The 18,823-nt window shown below is 42.7% G+C and overlaps 1 protein-coding gene across 1 annotated transcript; it reads right to left on the reverse strand.

The window, feature by feature from the left end:
* Positions 1-1,527: 1,527 nt before the first annotated feature.
* LOC311116923 (NACHT, LRR and PYD domains-containing protein 3-like) lies at positions 1,528-17,236 on the reverse strand. Its single transcript, XM_084191941.1, has 12 exons — positions 17,179-17,236; positions 14,562-14,621; positions 12,841-13,073; positions 12,421-12,587; positions 10,292-12,179; positions 10,035-10,208; positions 9,613-9,786; positions 6,052-6,225; positions 5,635-5,808; positions 5,217-5,390; positions 4,711-4,757; positions 1,528-4,574 (listed from the first exon to the last, which is right to left on the reverse strand). The coding sequence occupies exons 3-12, from the start codon at positions 13,044-13,046 to the stop codon at positions 4,018-4,020; spliced, it is 3,735 nt and encodes a 1,244-aa protein (XP_084048067.1). The 5' UTR covers positions 13,047-13,073; positions 14,562-14,621; positions 17,179-17,236; the 3' UTR covers positions 1,528-4,017.
* Positions 17,237-18,823: the final 1,587 nt, after the last annotated feature.

The following is an 18,823-nucleotide window of genomic DNA, read 5'->3' on the forward strand; positions in this document are numbered from 1 at the left end:
CATGCGTGCATACATTTTTTAAAAATTATTTTAGATTTTTTTATTAGTGGTCCCGGGAATCGAACCCACTACCTTGGCGTTACAAGCGCCGTGCTCTACCAGCTGAGCTACAGAGGACCACATCGTTGGATTTTATAGGTACCTCTCAAATAATCGCTTTGTGGTGTTTTTAGCCAATTCTATTCTTAACCTGACTACCTCCTGTTGTAAAACTTCCCCCTCTGTTCTCTTCACTGGCCTCTTTACTCTGCCCCCCGTCTTCCCGCCCTTCCAACATTCCGGCTTGGCCGTCATATGGTGGGGGAAGTACGGGGATCACCCCTAATCTTCTTTTACACATGACAACGGTGTCATCTGGGCTTGCTCTACCAACTCTGGATATAACCTCTCTGCTCTTTGCTGTGGGGGGGTCCTGAAACTTCCTTTTTTCTGTATATCCCTTTCTCTCTCCTTCGCGCTTCAAAAAGCCATACCCTCGCTGTTTTTTCATCTAATTTTATATGCATCTGCCTACTAACTTTTTTACTTCGATGCCCAATAAATTCATACCTCTTCTCCCAAATGGATCCCTAAAACATATTTCTTTCATCTCCCGTTAATTCTCGGACTTGTTTAGAAGATGTCTTTCCCATCGTGGAACAATAAGAAATCCCTCCCCCCTTTTTGTTTTTTAAATAATTCCCTCCCGAATTATTTTCGTAGGAGCTAATATCTTAGTGCCCCTCTTGCTTTTGTAATTAACCCTTTAAAATTATTTAACCCCTAACCCAGAGTTTCTATTTAAAACTCCGGTTTCAGGAAAAGAGTAAGTTACCCAATTTTTTCCACACGACTTATTTTTTTTTCCTCCACCCCTGAAATAATGATCACGTCTCCGAGGGATTAAGTCTCACACACATACGACCTTATCATCCGTCAAAACTTGTTTGCACAGTTCTAGCAAATGCCCAGTCGCATATATGAACTCCCGACACAGCCCTATCATACGATGATAATCATTTCCCTGTTTATACTGAACATTGCAATTCGTACAATGACAATATTAACTTAGTTTACATTTGTGATTGCAATTCACTACCATGTCATTTCGGACTAGTTTTTTTTTGTAATAGCTATTTACCTCTAGGATCAATTGCGGACCCTCCCTGTCGTAATAATTATTACCTTCTTTGGTAAATAAGTTCAACTCATTTTACCAAAATCCATGAATAAAAATTACTGACCTTTTCCTTGCAGTCTGGATTAAAATGCTTTTTCAAACTTGTTAACGTCTTTATCGTTCATAAAGAGTAATCACCGGCCTGTTTTTTAACCTTAACGTGGAAGGCCAGGACTGTAACGGATGCTATCACCCGCCCGTGCACGGATTCGGTGTCTTCAGAACGATAAAGATGTATTAAGCTCCGCTCGAAGGACCAATCTGTCATGTGAATTTCTATCTCTAATTCACCCTAAGCTTGAATCATTACCAGAGGTTGTAAGGCTCTGGTTTTAATCATCAATGATTCAAGGTCCACAACTCACAAGTCTTATCTGTATTTTTATTCACGGTGAGAGCTCTGAGGCCAAAACACAAATCTCCTTTCTTTATACTTCTTGACAAACAAAAACACTATGCTCCTCCCACCTTTCTTAAACAGTTCCCGCCTCCCCCCTTGAATGGTTAGTAACGCCCCTTCTGTTAGTGGGTTGACACATGATAATTCTAACATTTATACTGTGTTTGGGGTGTAATTCTTTAGTCATTATTCTTAAAATCCAAATTAATCTAACACTAATGTGACATAACACTATGTCAACTTCCATGAAGTCAATACTGATGGTGACATTACAGGTGACATTGCTTATCTTGATGAAAGCCCCTAGAGACGTGAAGTCAACAGGTATCATTTTAACAGGTTATGATGCCCTCTTGTGGTTAGAGTGAAACTGACACTACAGTGAGACATAGGAGAGGAAACATCTGTACATCCAACAGAACACATTAAAACACACCACTACTACTAATCTAACTGTCTGTAGGTCCAACAGAACACATTAAAACACACCACCACCACTAATCTAACTGTCTGTAGGTCCAACAGAACACATTAAAACACACCACTACTACTAATCTAACTGTCTGTAGGTCCAACAGAACACATTAAAACATTACCACTACTACTAATCTAACTGTCTGTAGGTCCAACAGAACACATTAAAACACACCACTACTACTAATCTAACTGTCTGTAGGTCCAACAGAACACATTAAAAACACACCACTACTAATCTAACTGTCTGTAGGTCCAACAGAACACATTAAAAACACACCACTACTACTAATCTAACTGTCTGTAGGTCCAACAGAACACATTAAAAACACACCACTACTACTAATCTAACTGTCTGTAAGTCCAACAGAACACATTAAAACACACCACTACTACTAATCTAACTGTCTGTAGGTCCAACAGAACACATTAAAACACACCACTACTACTAATCTAACTGTCTGTAGGTCCAACAGAACACATTAAAACACACCACTACCACTAATCTAACTGTCTGTAGGTCCAACAGAACACATTAAAACACACCACTACTACTAATCTAACTGTCTGTAGGTCCAACAGAACACATTAAAACACACCACTACTAATCTAACTGTCTGTAGGTCCAACAGAACACATTAAAACACACCACTACTACTAATCTAACTGTCTGTAGGTCCAACAGAACACATTAAAACACACCACTACCACTAATCTAACTGTCTGTAGGTCCAACAGAACACATTAAAACACACCACTACTACTAATCTAACTGTTAGTAGGTCCAACAGAACACATTAAAACACACCACTACTACTAATCTAACTGTCTGTAGGTCCAACAGAACACATTAAAACACACCACCACTACTAATCTAACTGTCTGTAGGTCCAACAGAACACATTAAAACACACCACTACTACTAATCTATCTGTCTGTAGGTCCAACAGAACACATTAAAACACACCACTACTACTAATCTAACTGTCTGTAGGTCCAACAGAACACATTAAAACACACCACTACTACTAATCTAACTGTCTGTAGGTCCAACAGAACACATTAAAACACACCACTACTACTAATCTAACTGTCTGTAGGTCCAACAGAACACATTAAAACACACCACTACTATTAATCTAACTGTCTGTAGGTCCAACAGAACACATTAAAACACACCACTACTACTAATCTAACTGTCTGTAGGTCCAACAGAACACATTAAAACACACCACTACTACTAATCTAACTGTCTGTAGGTCCAACAGAACACATTAAAACACACCACTACTAATCTAACTGTCTGTAGGTCCAACAGAACACATTAAAACACACCACTACTACTAATCTAACTGTCTGTAGGTCCAACAGAACACATTAAAACACACCACTACCACTAATCTAACTGTCTGTAGGTCCAACAGAACACATTAAAACACACCACTACTACTAATCTAACTGTTAGTAGGTCCAACAGAACACATTAAAACACACCACTACTACTAATCTAACTGTCTGTAGGTCCAACAGAACACATTAAAACACACCACCACTACTAATCTAACTGTCTGTAGGTCCAACAGAACACATTAAAACACACCACTACTACTAATCTATCTGTCTGTAGGTCCAACAGAACACATTAAAAAACACCACTACTACTAATCTAACTGTCTGTAGGTCCAACAGAACACATTAAAACACACCACTACTACTAATCTAACTGTCTGTAGGTCCAACAGAACACATTAAAACACACCACTACTACTAATCTAACTGTCTGTAGGTCCAACAGAACACATTAAAACACACCACTACTATTAATCTAACTGTCTGTAGGTCCAACAGAACACATTAAAACACACCACTACTACTAATCTAACTGTCTGTAGGTCCAACAGAACACATTAAAACACACCACTACTACTAATCTAATTGTAGGAATGATTCCAGAGGAAAACACATGATGAAACATTGCTATGACTCACCTTTGAATGTGTTGGTCATCTATCTGACACAGGGTCACTGAGGAGGAGGAAACCCCAATCCCAATCCCAGGATAGAGGGGTTCAGTGAATGTGGTGTGTTCTGTGTAAAGGTGTGTCAGTGTACCAGAGGAGGACACACTATAGAAGGACAAAGTACCAGCTGGCCAGTCCAGATACACTCCAACTCTGTTAGAAACAGGACCAGGGATGGATCTGTTGACTCCAGGATGGTAAAATAGATATCCACTGTCATAGTAGAATAAACACCAGGACTTCCTATTGGCTCCAATACAACTGTCCTTCTCCTCTCCCTTCCTCTTCATTCCTTTGTACGCCACACCAATGCCAGCCCCGTCACCATCCTTCTCCACCTCCCAGTAATAACGAGATCCAGATAAGACTTCTCTGCAGAGAACTTGGTAATGACGGTCAAATCTGTCTGGATGGTCTTCATAATGCTGCTTCTCCTCCACCCGTGTCACCTTCCTGTTCCCCTCAGACAGTATCAGGTTTGGGTTTGCTGTATTTGGGTCCAGGGTGAGATGACAGGCATCTGTAGACAAAAGGAGAGTTTAATCAAACCACATCTCCATATAAAATGTTGTTTTGTAGGTAGAGAACAAGTATTGATTAGTTACTATGTTCCTGTAGTTCTGAATATGTAGTTAATTAGGATTGAAGAGACTTACATTTCATCAGCCCTGATTTCAGCCTGAACTCTCCACCATGATCCACACTGTTGGAGAAACAGGTTATTGACTGACAAAGACCTAATACAGCAGTCAACATTTAAACCATATTGTTGTGTTCTGGTGCACTATCCAAGTTCATTACTAAAGACATACAGGTATTCTATCCTACCTACTGCATACAGAACAGAGTACAATTCATTACTAGAGACATACAGGTATTCTACCCTACCTACTGCATTCAGAACAGAGTACAATTCATTACTAGAGACATACAGGTATTCTATCCTACCTACTGCATACAGAACAGAGTACAATTCCAACAGGATATCAGAGATGCAGTAGAAGAGTATTCATGTGGTGATGATGTATGCTGTGTTGGAGTGCTAAGCCTGCTGGGTAAACGTCCCCTGTATTCTACCATCATGTCCTCATGTTACTGAACCTACTACACTACATAGGACACAACCACTGCTCACACTATTAGGACATCTATTCTGACTTACTTCAGCTTCATCAGTTTATCTGTGGGATCCACCAGAGCAGCTGAAAGCAGTCCCCCTGCAGAGTCTCCTGGGTGATTGTAGCTCAGGTCCAGCTCTTTCAGGTGGGAGGGGTTTGACCTCAGAGCTGAAGACAGAGCAGCACAGCCCTCCTCTGTGACCAGACAGCCAGACAGCCTACAGAGAGACACAACAGCTGTCTAGGTTGGTGGACTGGTGTCAATCATCTTGTAGGACACCCATACATGACACAAACATTGTAAAGAAACATTCGATTTTTGTTTTACTAAGCTCAGTACCGACCTGACTGAAACAGCTGTACTTACCCCAGTGTGTGTAGTTTACAGTCTGGATCCTCCAGTCCAGCAGAGGGCAGTGTAACTCAGCTCAGTACCGACCTGACTGAAACAGCTGTACTTACCCCAGTGTGTGTAGTTTACAGTCTGGATCCTCCAGTCCAGCAGACAGCAGTGTAACTCCTGAGTCCTGCAGGTCATTGTCTCTCAGCTCCAGTTGTTTCAGTTGTGAGTTGGGTGAACTCAGGACTGAGGCCAGATCTGAACAGCAACCCTCTGTCAGACCACACTGACCTAGACTAGAGGGCAGAAGAGCACATGATTAACAAATGTTTAAAACATCCACATAATAACTCATACTGAAGATGTGGTCCTCTGTAGCTCAGCTGGTAGAGCACGGCGCTTGTAACGCCAAGGTAGTGGGTTCGATCCCCTGGACCACCAATACACAAAAATGTATGCACGCATGACTGTAAGTCGCTTTGGATAAAAGCGTCTGCTAAATGGCATATTATTATATTATTATAAGATAGTTAACTCACACTAGTGTCTGTATGTTGCAGAGTGGACTGGTTAGTCCAACAAAGAGCAGCTCCACTCCTCTGTCTCCCAGGTCATTGTAGCTGAGGTCCAGTTCTCTCAGGGGGGAGTTTGGTGTCTGCAGAGCTGAAGCCAGAGTCTCACAGGATTCATATGCGAGATCACAGCCAGCCAGTCTGGAGAGAGGAGATATGTTGATACACTGTTAAATATGCAAAGCTTTAAGAATAATGAGATGCATTAAGACAATAACAGAAGGACACATGATTAACCAATGTTAAAAACATACTAACTCACTCAAGATATTTACCTTAGTTTTATATATGTTATGTATGTTTCTGGATATGTCCCAAAAATGTTAAAATAATGTTAAAAACATACACATACTAACTATACTGAACAGAAATATAAACCCAACATGTAAAGTGTAGGTCCCACGTTTCATGAGCTGCAATAAAATATCCCAGATATGTTCCATACGCACAAAAGCTTATTTCTCTCAAATGTTGTGCATAAATTTATTTAGATCCCTGTTAGTGAGCGTTTCTCCTTTGCTAAAATAATCCATCCACCTGACAGGTGTGGTATATCAAGAAGCTGATTAAACAGCATGATCATTACACAGGTGCACCTTGTGCTGGGGACAATAAAAGGCCACTCTGAAATGTGCAGTTTTGTCACAGCACAATGCCACAGATGTCTCAAGTTTTGAGGGAGCGTGCAATTGGCATGATGACTGCAAGAATGTCCACCAGAGCTGTTGCTAGAGAATTTTATGTTAATTTCTCTACCATAAACCGCCTCCAACATCGTTTTAGAGAATTTGGCAGTACATCCAACCGGCCTCACAACTGCAGACCACATGTAACCACGCCAGTCCAGGACCTCCACATCCGGCTTCTTCACCTGCAGGATGGTCTGAGTCAAGCCACCAGGACAGCTGATTTACAGTGGGGGAAAAAAGTATTTAGTCAGCCACCAATTGTGCAAGTTCTCCCACTTAAAAAGATGATAGAGGCCTGTAATTTTCATCATAGGTACACGTCAACTATGACAGACAAAATGAGAAAAAAAATCCAGAAAATCACATTGTAGGATTTTTTATGATTTTATTTGCAAATTATGGTGGAAAATAAGTATTTGGTCAATAACAAAAGTTTCTCAATACTTTGTTATATACCCTTTGTTGGCAATGACACAGGTCAAACGTTTTCTGTAAGTCTTCACAAGGTTTTCACACACTGTTGCTGGTATTTTGGCCCATTCCTCCATGCAGAACTCCTCTAGAGCAGTGATGTTTTGGGGCTGTCACTGGGCAACACAGACTTTCAACTCCCTCCAAAGATTTTCTATGGGGTTGAGATCTGGAGACTGGCTAGGCCACTCCAGGACCTTGAAATGCTTATTACGAAGCCACTCCTTCATTGCCCGGGCGGTGTGTTTGGGATCATTGTCATGCTGAAAGACCCAGCCACGTTTCATCGTCAATGCCCTTGCTGATGGAAGGAGGTTTTCACTCAAAACCTCACGATACATGGCCCCATTCATTCTTTCCTTTACACGGATCAGTCGTCCTGGTCCCTTTGCAGAAAAACAGCCCCAAAGCATGATGTTTCCACCCCCATGCTTCACAGTAGGTATGGTGTTCTTTGGATGCAACTCAGCATTATTTGTCCTCCAAACACGAAGAGTTGAGTTTTTACCAAAAAGTTATATTTTGGTTTCATCTGACCATATGACATTCTCCCAATCCTCTTCTGGATCATCCAAATGCACTCTAGTCAACTTCAGACGGGCCTGGACATGTACTGGCTTAAGCAGGGGGACACGTCTTGCACTGCAGGATTTGAGTCCCTGGCGGCGTAGTGTGTTACTGATGGTAGGTTTTGTTACTTTGGTCCCAGCTCTCTGCAGGTCATTCACTAGGTCCCCCCGTGTGGTTCTGGGATTTTTGCTCACCATTCTTGTGATCATTTTGACCCCACGGGGTGAGATCTTGCGTGGAGCCCCAGATCGAGGGAGATTATCAGTGGTCTTGTATGTCTTCCATTTCCTAATAATTGCTCCCACAGTTGATTTCTTCAAACCAAGCTGCTTACCTATTGCAGATTCAGCCTTCCCAGCCTGGTGCAGGTCTACAATTTTGTTTCTGGTGTCCTTTGACAGCTCTTTGGTCTTGGCCAAAGTGGAGTTTGAAGTGTGACTGTTTGAGGTTGTGGACAGGTGTCTTTTATACTGATGATAAGTTCAAACAGGTGCCATTAATACAGGTAACGAGTGGAGGACAGAGGAGCCTCTTAAATAAGAAGTTACAGGTCTGTGAGAGCCAGAAATCTTGCTTGTTTGTAGGTGACCAAATACTTATTTTCCACCATAATTTGCAAATAAATTCATTAAAAATCCTACAATGTGATTTTCTGGATTTTTTTTCCTCAAATTGTCTGTCATAGTTGACGTGTACCTATGATGAAAATTACAGGCCTCTCTCATCTTTTTAAGTGGGAGAACTTGCACAATTGGTGGCTGACTAAATACTTTTTTTCCCCACTGTAACTGTGGGTTTTCACAACCGAAAAATTTCTGCACAAATAGTCAGAAACCTTCTCAGGGAAGCTCATCTGCGTGCTCGTCATCCTCACCAGGGTCTTGACCTGACTGCAGTTTGGCGTCGTAACCAACTTCAGTGGGCAAATGCTCACCTTCGATGGCCACTGGCACACTGGAGAAGTGTGCTCTTCACGGATGAATCCCGGTTTCAACTGTACCGGGAAGATGGCAGAAAGCGTGTATGGCGTCGTGATGGCATTGTGTGGGCGAGCGGTTTGCTGAGGTCAACGTTGTGAACAGAGTGCCCCATGGTGGCGGTGGGGTTATGGTATGGGCAGGAATAAGCTACGGACAATGAACACGATCGCATTTTATCGATGGGAATTTTAATGCACAGAGATACCGTGACGAGATCCTGAGGCCCATTGTCGTGCCATTCATCTGCCGCCATCACCTCATGTTTCAGCATGATAATGCACGGCCCCATGTCGCAAGGATCTGTATACATTTCCTGGAAGCTGAAAATGTCCCAGTTCTTCCATGGACTGCATACTCACCAGACATGCATGTTTGGGATGCTCTGGATCGACGTGTACGACAGCGTCTTCCAGTTCCCGGCAGTTTCCAGCAACTTCGCACAGCCATTGAAGAGGAGTGGGACAACATTCCACAGGCCACAATCAACAGCCTGATCAACTCTATGTGAAGGAGACGTGTCGCGCTGCATGAGGCAAATGGTGGTCACACCAGATACGGACTGGTTTTCTGATACACACCCATACTTATTTTTTTTAAGGTATCTGTGACCAACAGATGCATATCTGAATTCCCATTTATGTGAAATCCATAGATTAGGGTTCTAATGAATTTATTTCAATTGACTGATTTCCTCATATGAACTGTAACTCAGTAAAACCTTTCAAATTGTTGCATGTTGCGTTTATATTCTTGTTAAGTATATAGTACATACATAATATATAAACACTCACAGTGGATACTGAAGATAGTTAACTCACACTAGTGTCTGTATGTTGCAGAGTGGACTGGTTAGTCCAACACAGAGCAGCGTCACTCCTCTGTCTCCCAGGTCATTGTAGCAGAGGTCCAGTTCTCTCAGGGGGGAGTTTGGTGTCTGCAGAGCTGAAGCCAGAGACTCACAGGATTCATATGTGAGTTCACAGCGATCCAGTCTGGAGAGAGGAGATATAGTGATATACTGTTAAATATGCAAAGCTTTAAGAATAATGAGATGCATTAAGACAATAACAGAAGGACACATGATTAACCAATGTTAAAAACATACTAACTCACTGAAGACATTTAACCTTAGTTTGATATATTTATCACATTTTATGTATGTTTCTGCATATTTACCAAGACGTTCAAATAATGTTTAAAACATACACATAATAACTCATACTGAAGATAGTTAACTCACACTAGTGTCTGTATGTTGCAGAGTGGACTGGTTAGTCCAACACAGAGCAGCTCCACTCCTCTGTCTCCCAGGTCATTGTAGCTGAGGTCCAGTTCTCTCAGGGGGGAGTTTGGTGTCTGCAGAGCTGAAGCCAGAGTCCCACAGGATTCATATGTGAGGTCACAGTGATCCAGTCTGGAGAGAGGAGATCATCTGTTAGATATACAAATCCTTCAGAATAATGATACTGTATACATCAACTCAATAGCAGAACTTACAGTGCTCTCTTGCAGGTTTTCACTACCGGCAGCAACCTCTGATAACCTGTCTCTGATGTGGTGTATGTCTTCAGGTCAAACTCCTCCAGCACCTCCTCTGACATCAGCAACAGGTAGGCCAGGGCTGAACATTGTTGAGGTTTTAGTCTTGTTACTGAAAGAGTTCCTGATTGCAGGGAGGTTTGCATTTCTTCAACTAGAGAGTTGGCACCAAGTTCATTCAGACAGTGGAACAAGTTGATGATCCTTTCTGGTGAGGATTCCCTTTTGATCTTGTGTGAAAGGTACCTGACTGTTCTCTCAACTGTTTCCTCATTGCTCTGTGTTGTACTTCCTGTCTGTGTCAGAAGGCCTCGTAACAGATTCTGATTGGACTCCAGTGAGAGACCCAGAAGGAAGCGGAGGAACAGGTCCAGGTGTCCATTCTCACTCTTCAAGGCCTGGTCCACTGCTCTCCTGTATAAGTCATACAACGGGTTTGACTTCATGTCTCTGTAATGTTGTGTGATGACATTTTGGAGTAGGGTTGGAGTGGCTGCTTCATCATAGTCATCGTCAGAGGAATCATCATCACCATCACTAGTGACTGCTTTGGGGTGGAAAACATGTTCCTTCTTGTCCAGACATGATTCTAAAGCATGCACTGCTGCTAGAAACTCCTGCATGCTCAGATGCACAAAGCTGTAGACCTTGTCTTGGTACAGCCCAGATTCTTCTTTAAAGATCTCTGTACACAATGCTGAGTACTCTGATGCCTCTGTGACATCAAGGCCACACTCTCTCAGGTCCTCCTCATAGAAGATCAGGTTGCCCTTCTGCAGCTGTTGGAAAGCCAGCTCTGCCAGTTTCAGGATCATCTCTTTGTCTGACTGAGACAGTTCCTTTGGGTTTGTCTCTGTGGCTTTGTTGTACTTCTTGTTCTTCACAATGATTTGGATGAGCGTGAAGTGTGTGAACATCTGGGTCTGAGTTTTGGGGACTTCATCCTTCTCTGCCTCTTTCAGCATCATCTCAAGGACAGTGGCTGATATCCAACAGAAGACTGGCATGTGGCACATGATGTGGAGGCTCCTTGATGTCTTCATGTGTTTGATGATTTCATTGGCCAGATTCTGATCTGTGATTTTCTTCCTGAAGTACTCCTCCTTCTGTGGATCATTGAACCCTCGTACCTCTGTCACCTGGTCAACACACTCAGGAGGGATCTGATTGGCTGCTGCAGGCCGTGAGGTTATCCAGAGGAGAGCAGAGGGAAGCAGATTCCCCTTGATGAGGTTTGTCAGCAGCACGTCCACCGAGGTTGGCTTCGTGACATCACAGCACCTCTCATTGTTTTTGAAGTCTAGAGGAAGTCGACACTCATCCAGACCATCAAAAATGAAAACAGTTTTGGTTTCACCATCTTCAATGCTGTCAATCTCTTTCAGCTCTGAGAAGTAGTGGGAAAGAAGTTGCATCAGACTGTATTTGTCCTTTTTCAGGTTCAGATCACGGAAAGGAAGAGGAAACATGAAATGAACGTCCTGATTTGCTTTTCCCTCTGCCCAGTCAAGGATGACCTTCTGCACAGAGACTGTTTTTCCAATGCCAGCGATTCCTTTTGTCAGCACAGTTCTGATAGGTTTGTCTTGTCCAGCTAAAGGCTTGAAGATGTCGTTGCATTTGATTGGTGTCTCTTGTGTGATTTGTTTCTTGGATGCCATCTCTATCTGTCTCACCTCATGTTCATTATTGACCCCTCCACTTCCACCCTCTGTGATGTAGAGCTCTGTGTAGATGTCCTTTAACAGACTTTGGTTTCCATGGTTTCCAATTCCTTCAGATATGTGTTGATACTTGTGTTTCAGTTTAGCCTTAATGTCTTGTTGGACTGTCAGAAGAGTTTGACCTGTAGGAAAACAATGAGAGTTGGGACTCATAAGTGCATGTGTGTGTGTGTGTGTGTGTGTGTGTGTGTGTGTGTGTGTGTGTGTGTGTGTGTGTGTGTGTGTGTGTGTGTGTGTGTGTGTGTGTGTGTGTGTGTGTGTGTGTGTGTGTGTGTGTGTGTGAGTGTGTGTGTGTGTGTGTGTGTGTGTGTTAGAGGGGCCTTTGTCCCGTTCTTTGTAATATTGTATGAAACACAGTCTTACTTCTTCTGTCCAGAAGGTTGTGTGTGATCTTTAATGCATCCTCACTGTCTAAACTCTCCACTTCCTTATTGTCATCTGATAATGGTTCCTGGCTGAAAGCAGGTGGCTGATCACTCTTCATTGATAGCAGGCTGAGGGCAGGTGACTCTGCTCTGGGCTTCTGGACACTGAACAAAACAGGGAGGCAGATCACCTCATCAATATATCATCAGTACCTCATCTACATATTTTCAACAAGTGTATAGCTGAACTTATAGAAGTCCTGATGTTTCTTTATAAAGCTACAGTCTGCAATTGGTAAATCGATTGGGGGACTTTTAAATGAATGATGTAGACCTACATTTGATGTAATTTGGGAAAACCTTTCCCTTTAGGTTTATATCTTTAAGAGAACTGTATATTTTACATGTCATCTCTTACCTCTTAGAACTGGTGTCTTGAGTCATTTTAGAGGCAGTGGTCTCCTCATCTCTCTCCCCAGAGAGACTCATTTTAGAGTCAGTGGTCCCCTCCTCTCTCTCCCCAGAGAGACTCATTTTAGAGGCAGTGGTCTCCTCCTCTCTCTCCCCAGAGAGACTCATTTTAGAGGCAGTGGTCCCCTCCTCTCTCTCCCCAGAGAGACTCATTTTAGATGTAAGTCACAGCTCACTCAGCTACAATAAGAAATAACAGAACAGTCAATATTTCTGAACATTGTTGAAGAACCATTAACAATGACAACACTTTTACTGTCTGTGGTCAAAGTTCAAACAGAGACTTCATGTTGCATTTAAACATGCACAGTTAATTTGATTTGATTTGACTTGGATCCCCATTAGCTGACGCCATAACAACAGCTAGTCTACCTCGGGTAAACACAACTAAAAATACGTTACAGCTTAGATTGACAGACATTATAAACATTTACCAAGTAGACATTACAGACAGTTAAAATAGCTGACAGGTATTTCTTCTATACCAAAGGGAAGCCAGGCTATAATGTATCTTTCGTCTCTCTTTGCTTCATAATTGTCCTTTAATTCGCAAGAGGCTGAATGTATCTCACAGGAGAAAGCATCCGAGCGAGCTAAACAGCGCCCTTCTGTCTCTCTATGTGTAGGCCATCTATCTGATGCTGTCTGGTCCAAACGAGTATGACATTGTGGCCCGTTGCATTGAAGACAAGGGAAGCCTGCGAGCATTTGGCCTTTGATTTAAAAAACTATTAGAAATGAGCCAATCAGCGTTGAGCTAAACTGAGCGAGCTCAACTGTGATTGGTTCTGGTGCTCCAATAAAAGGTGTCAAGGTAAACCAGCTTGGATTTTGACAGAAACTACTTGAATTGTTGCATCTCGTTATGTAGTTGTCCTCTGGTGTCTAGCTAGTTAGTTAACATTGGTCCTTTCCTAAATGAACCATGGATGGAGATAGGGATTCGGACTTGTGGTTTTACTTAATTCTCCAAGCATTTTAGCCAGGTAGGAAAGGCGTAATTTCATAAGTTGGAATAGTGCCCTTAGTGAATACACCCATGCACTGCTTGACTTCACATGAGGTGCCAACAGTTTATCTCGTCCGTTGCACCCGGGCTTGTATTCAGGTGTGCCGACAACGATGCGGAACATTACGCAACAGTGCGCTGGCCAAGTTATATGAAGCGTACAGCACTGAGCAAAACGGACCACAGCCTTTCTGATCGGTGTCGCCAGAAAGCATTTTCAACGTGAACTTTGATTTATCCCAACATTTAATTAGTTTCTATGCTAATGTTGCACGTCATTTTTACTTGACTGACTTGACGAAACAGACTATTTTCTTTAGTGACAGCTTTACATAATTCCGATGCACGTCTTTCTAACGCAGTTTCGACATGCGGATAATAATCACGATAATGTGATGTCAATCGCCTTTACCAATAATACCCTACCTCATAGCCCTGTAGCCTATAACATCACATCACATTGGATCATATTGATTAGGCTAAGCAATATGAATCAACACCAATGTACAGTAAAATTAGCATTCTTGAAAGTTGAAATCAGTATTGTATTAACTTTATATTTCTGTAGATGTCTTACCCCTAAATCATCTGTCTCTCTCTGATAGCCTAACTTCTCCAGAACACTTTTCTACATTAAATTGTAAAAGAAAGCTACAAACCTCAGATGTTTTTGTCTTCTACCTGTAAGGTCCATTTCTTCCTCTACTTCCTGATACTACCTATGTTGGGACATGAGGTGGAGGGAGGGGAGAGGTAGAGGGAGGTAGGGAGGAGAGAGGGAGAGGTGGGGGAAGAGAGGGAGAGGTGGAGTGGAGGGAGGGAGGGAGGGAGGGAGGGGGGAGGGGGGGTGGAGGGAGGGAGGAGAGGTGGAGAGGTGGGGGGAGAGAGGGAGAGGTGGAGAGAAGGAGGAGAGGTGGAGAGAAGGAGGGGTGGAGAGAGGGAGGGAGGGAGGGAGGGAGGGAGGGAGGGAGGGAGGGAGGGAGGGAGAGGTGGAGTTTAGGGAGGGAGGGAGGAGAGAGGGAGAGGTGGGGGGAGAGAGGGAGAGGTGGAGTGGAGGGAGGGAGGGAGGGAGGGGGGAGGGGGGGGAGAGAGGGAGAGGTGGAGTGGAGTGGAGGGAGGGAGGGAGGGAGGGAGGGGGGATGGGAGGAGAGGTGGAGAGAGGGAGGAGAGGTGGAGATTGATCATTGTGCAATATCAAAAGTAGTGCACTATATAGGGAAAAGGGTGTCATTTGAGAGTACGTACTCTATACACTGTGTAGTAACATAGGACCTTAGAGCTTATTGACATAGGATCTGCCTCTCTCTCTAACACACACACACACACACACAGACACACACACACACACACACACACACACACACACACACACCTTAACAGAGGTGACTACACTGCATTTACAACTTGCTGTAACTCTCTGTGGATCTAAATCAATAGTTGTTTAGTGATCGGAAACATTAACTTGCTTGACCATGATGTAGGTCATGTAACTGTCTGTTACATAGAATATGCTTTGTGGACTTAACTGGACAGAAGTTGCTCTCTGGTTTTGTGATAAAAACAAAGGTGTGGTTGAATTTATTCTCCCACTGTGTCTTCTTATTGTCTCGACCTTTAGGCCTAAAGCCTATATCAGGGTCACAAGGCATATGAATTAACAGGTTATAGAGCAAAACAAATATTACAACACATAGATTGTATTGTATTTTTCTGTCTTCCCCAGTGATTTTACGCACGCACCTCTACTGGTGTGACCTCATAATAGGCGTGGATGCAATTTGGACCCCCAAGCTTTAGGCTTCTGTAGGACTGAACCTGCCGAGTTGATGTATGAGCTTCGGAATGTTTTAATTATAGGCTATGCCCGGGCTTTTCTCCGTTTATTTTACAAGTTGTATCATGTTAAATATCAGCCACTATCGAGAGCCACCGTCAGTAAAACCCACATACATTTATAACTGTCACTTTAGTGTTCGTTTTCTTCCATTTGTAGCTTCCATTTTGCATCATTCCATTCTGTTTCCCTTTCTTTCCTCTGTCACGTCAGTTGTTCCTGAGGGTCGTTAGCATTAGGCTAACGTTGTGCAAGAATTTAGGACATGTAGCCTGTTTGAATCATTATGGAACTCAGACCACACGTAGCCGGTTAAACCTGTAGCCTGGTTCACGGTTCACGACGACTGAACCGGTTTCATACAGTTCCATGATTAGTGAGAATTAGGGTAAATGTATAGGACCCCCCTATTCAACCCCTATTGTACACTTTTTTTCCACCTTCCAATATTTCATGGATTGAACTTGAAAATGACAACTTTCAGGATGAATCAAACCACTGTATTTTATATTAATCAATATATTTAGTGTGTAAAGTTTCTCCAAACCAGTTTTTCTTGTATGATTCATACATACTTTCCAAACCCTAAAATGTGCCTAAATAATCTACAAAATCTGAGTATTTTTAAATCTACCAAGCAAGTGGGAGTGTTTTCAGCGGTTGAAATACATTTATTCAGCGCACGCAAGGGAACCACGCCTGCAAAGCCCGTTGTGCAACTTAATAAGGTAAAGTCTGAATAGAAACTATGAGCAGTGCGTAGGAAAGGCGTAATTTCATAAGTTGGAATAGTGCCCTTAGTGAATACACCCATGCACTGCTTGACTTCACATGAGGTGCGATCAGTTTATCTCGTCCGTTGCACCTGGGCTTGTATTCAGGTGTGCCGACAACGATGCGGAACATTACGCAACAGTGCGCTGGCCAGGTTATATGAAGCGTAGAGCACTGAGCAAAACGGACCACAGCCTTTCTGATCGGTGTCACCAGAAATCATTTTCAACTTGAACTTTGATTAATCCCAACATTTAAATAGTTTCTATGTCTGTTGTTGCGCGTCATTTTTACTTGACTGACTTGTCGAAACAGACTATTTTCTTTAGTGACAGCTTTACCTAATTCCGATGCACGTCTTTCTAACGCAGTTTCGACATGTGGATAATAATCACGATAATGTGATGTCTATCGCCTTTACCAATAATACCCTACCTCATAGCCCTGTAGCCTATAACATCACATCACATTGGATCATATTGATTAGGCTAAGCAATATGAATCAACACCAATGTACAGTAAAATTATCATTCTTGAAAGTTGAAATCAGTATTGTATTAACTTTACATTTCTGTAGATGTCTTACCCCTAAATCATCTGTCTCTCTATGATAGCCTAACTTCTCCAGAACACTTTTCTACATTAAATTGTAAAAGAAAGCTACAAACCTCCGATGTTTTTGTCTTCTACCTGTAAAGTCCATTTCTTCCTCTACTTCCTGATACTACCTATGTTGGGACATGAGGTGGAGGGAGGGGAGAGGTAGAGGGAGGGAGGGCGGAGAGAGGGAGAGGTGGGGGGAGAGAGGGAGAGGTGGAGTGGAGGGAGGGAGGGAGGGAGGGAGGGGGGGGGGGGTGGAGGGAGGGAGGAGAGGTGGAGATTGAGCATAGTGCAATATCAAAAGTAGTGCACTATATAGGGAAAAGGGTGTCATTTGAGAGTACGTACTCTATACACTGTGTAGTAACATAGGACCTTAGAGCTTATTGACATAGGATCTGTCTCTCTCTCTAACACACACACACACACACACACACACACAGACACACACACACACCTTAACAGAGGTGACTACACTGCATTTACAACTTGCGGTAACTCTCTGTGGTTCTAAATCAATAGTTGTTTAGTGATCGGAAACATTAACTTGCTTGACCATGATGTAGGTCATGTAACTGTCTGTTACATAGAATATGTATTGTGGACTTAACCGGACAGAAGTTGCTCTCTGGTTTTGTGATAAAACAAAGGTGTGGTTGAATTTATTCTGCCACTGTGTCTTCTTATTGTCTCGACCTTTAGGCCTAAAGCCTATATCAGGGTCGCAAGGCATATGAATTAACAGGTTATAGAGCAAAACAAATATTACAACACATAGATTGTATTGTATTTTTCTGTCTTCCCCAGTGATTTTACGCACGCACCTCTACTGGTGTGACCTCATAATAGGCGTGGATGCAATTTGGACCCCCAAGCTTTAGGCTTCTGTAGGACTGAACCTGCCGAGTTGATGTATGAGCTTCGGAATGTTTTAATTATAGGCTATGCCCGGGCTTTTCTCCGTTTATTTTACAAGTTGTATCATGTTAAATATCAGCCACTATCGAGAGCCACCGTCAGTAAAACCCACATACATTTATAACTGTCACTTTGGTGTTCGTTTTCTTCCATTTGTAGCTTACATTTAGCATCATTCCATTCTGTTTCCCTTTCTTTCCTCTGTCACGTCAGTTGTTCCTGAGGGTCGTTAGCATTAGGCTAACGTTGGGCAAGAATTTAGGACATGTAGCCTGTTTGAATCATTATGGAACTCAGACCACACGTAGCAGGTTAAACCTGTAGCCTGGTTCACGGTTCACGACGACTGAACCGGTTTCATACAGTTCCATGATTAGTGAGAAATGAGAATTAGGGTAAATGTATAGGACCCCCCTATTCAACCCCTATTGTACACGTTTTTTTCCATCTTCCAATATTTCTGAATAGAAACTATGAGCAGTGCGTAGGAAAGGCGTAATTTCATAAGTTGGAATAGTGCCCTTAGTGAATACGCCCATGCACTGCTTGACTTCACATGAGGTCTTGGTTTTCTGCACATAAATATCAGAAGCCTCCTTCCTAAGTTTGAGTTATTCACTGCGTTAGCACACTCCGCCAACCCTGATGTTCTAGCAGTGTCTGAATCCTGGCTTAGGAAGGCCACCAAAAATTCTGAAATTTCCATCCCCAACTATAACATTTTCCGTCTAGATAGAACTGCCAAAGGGGGTGGAGTTGCAATCTACTGTAGAGATAGCCTGCAGAGCTCCATCA

The sequence above is a fragment of the Coregonus lavaretus genome (assembly GCF_964263955.1).
Source record: "Coregonus lavaretus genome assembly, contig: HAP1_SCAFFOLD_465, whole genome shotgun sequence".
In the NCBI taxonomy this organism is placed as follows: domain Eukaryota; kingdom Metazoa; phylum Chordata; class Actinopteri; order Salmoniformes; family Salmonidae; genus Coregonus; species Coregonus lavaretus.

Excerpts from the sequence above, each read along its gene's own strand:
- LOC311116923 (XM_084191941.1), bottom strand. The coding sequence starts at position 13,046 with ATGAGTCTCTCTGGGGAGAGAGAGGAGGGGACCACTGCCTCTAAAATG. Across the intron at positions 5,809-6,051 it reads TGCAACATACAGACACTAGT|TCTAGGTCAGTGTGGTCTGA; the intron begins GTGAGTTAACTA and ends TCTGCCCTCTAG. Across the intron at positions 4,575-4,710 it reads GAAATCAGGGCTGATGAAAT|ATGCCTGTCATCTCACCCTG; the intron begins GTAAGTCTCTTC and ends TTTTGTCTACAG.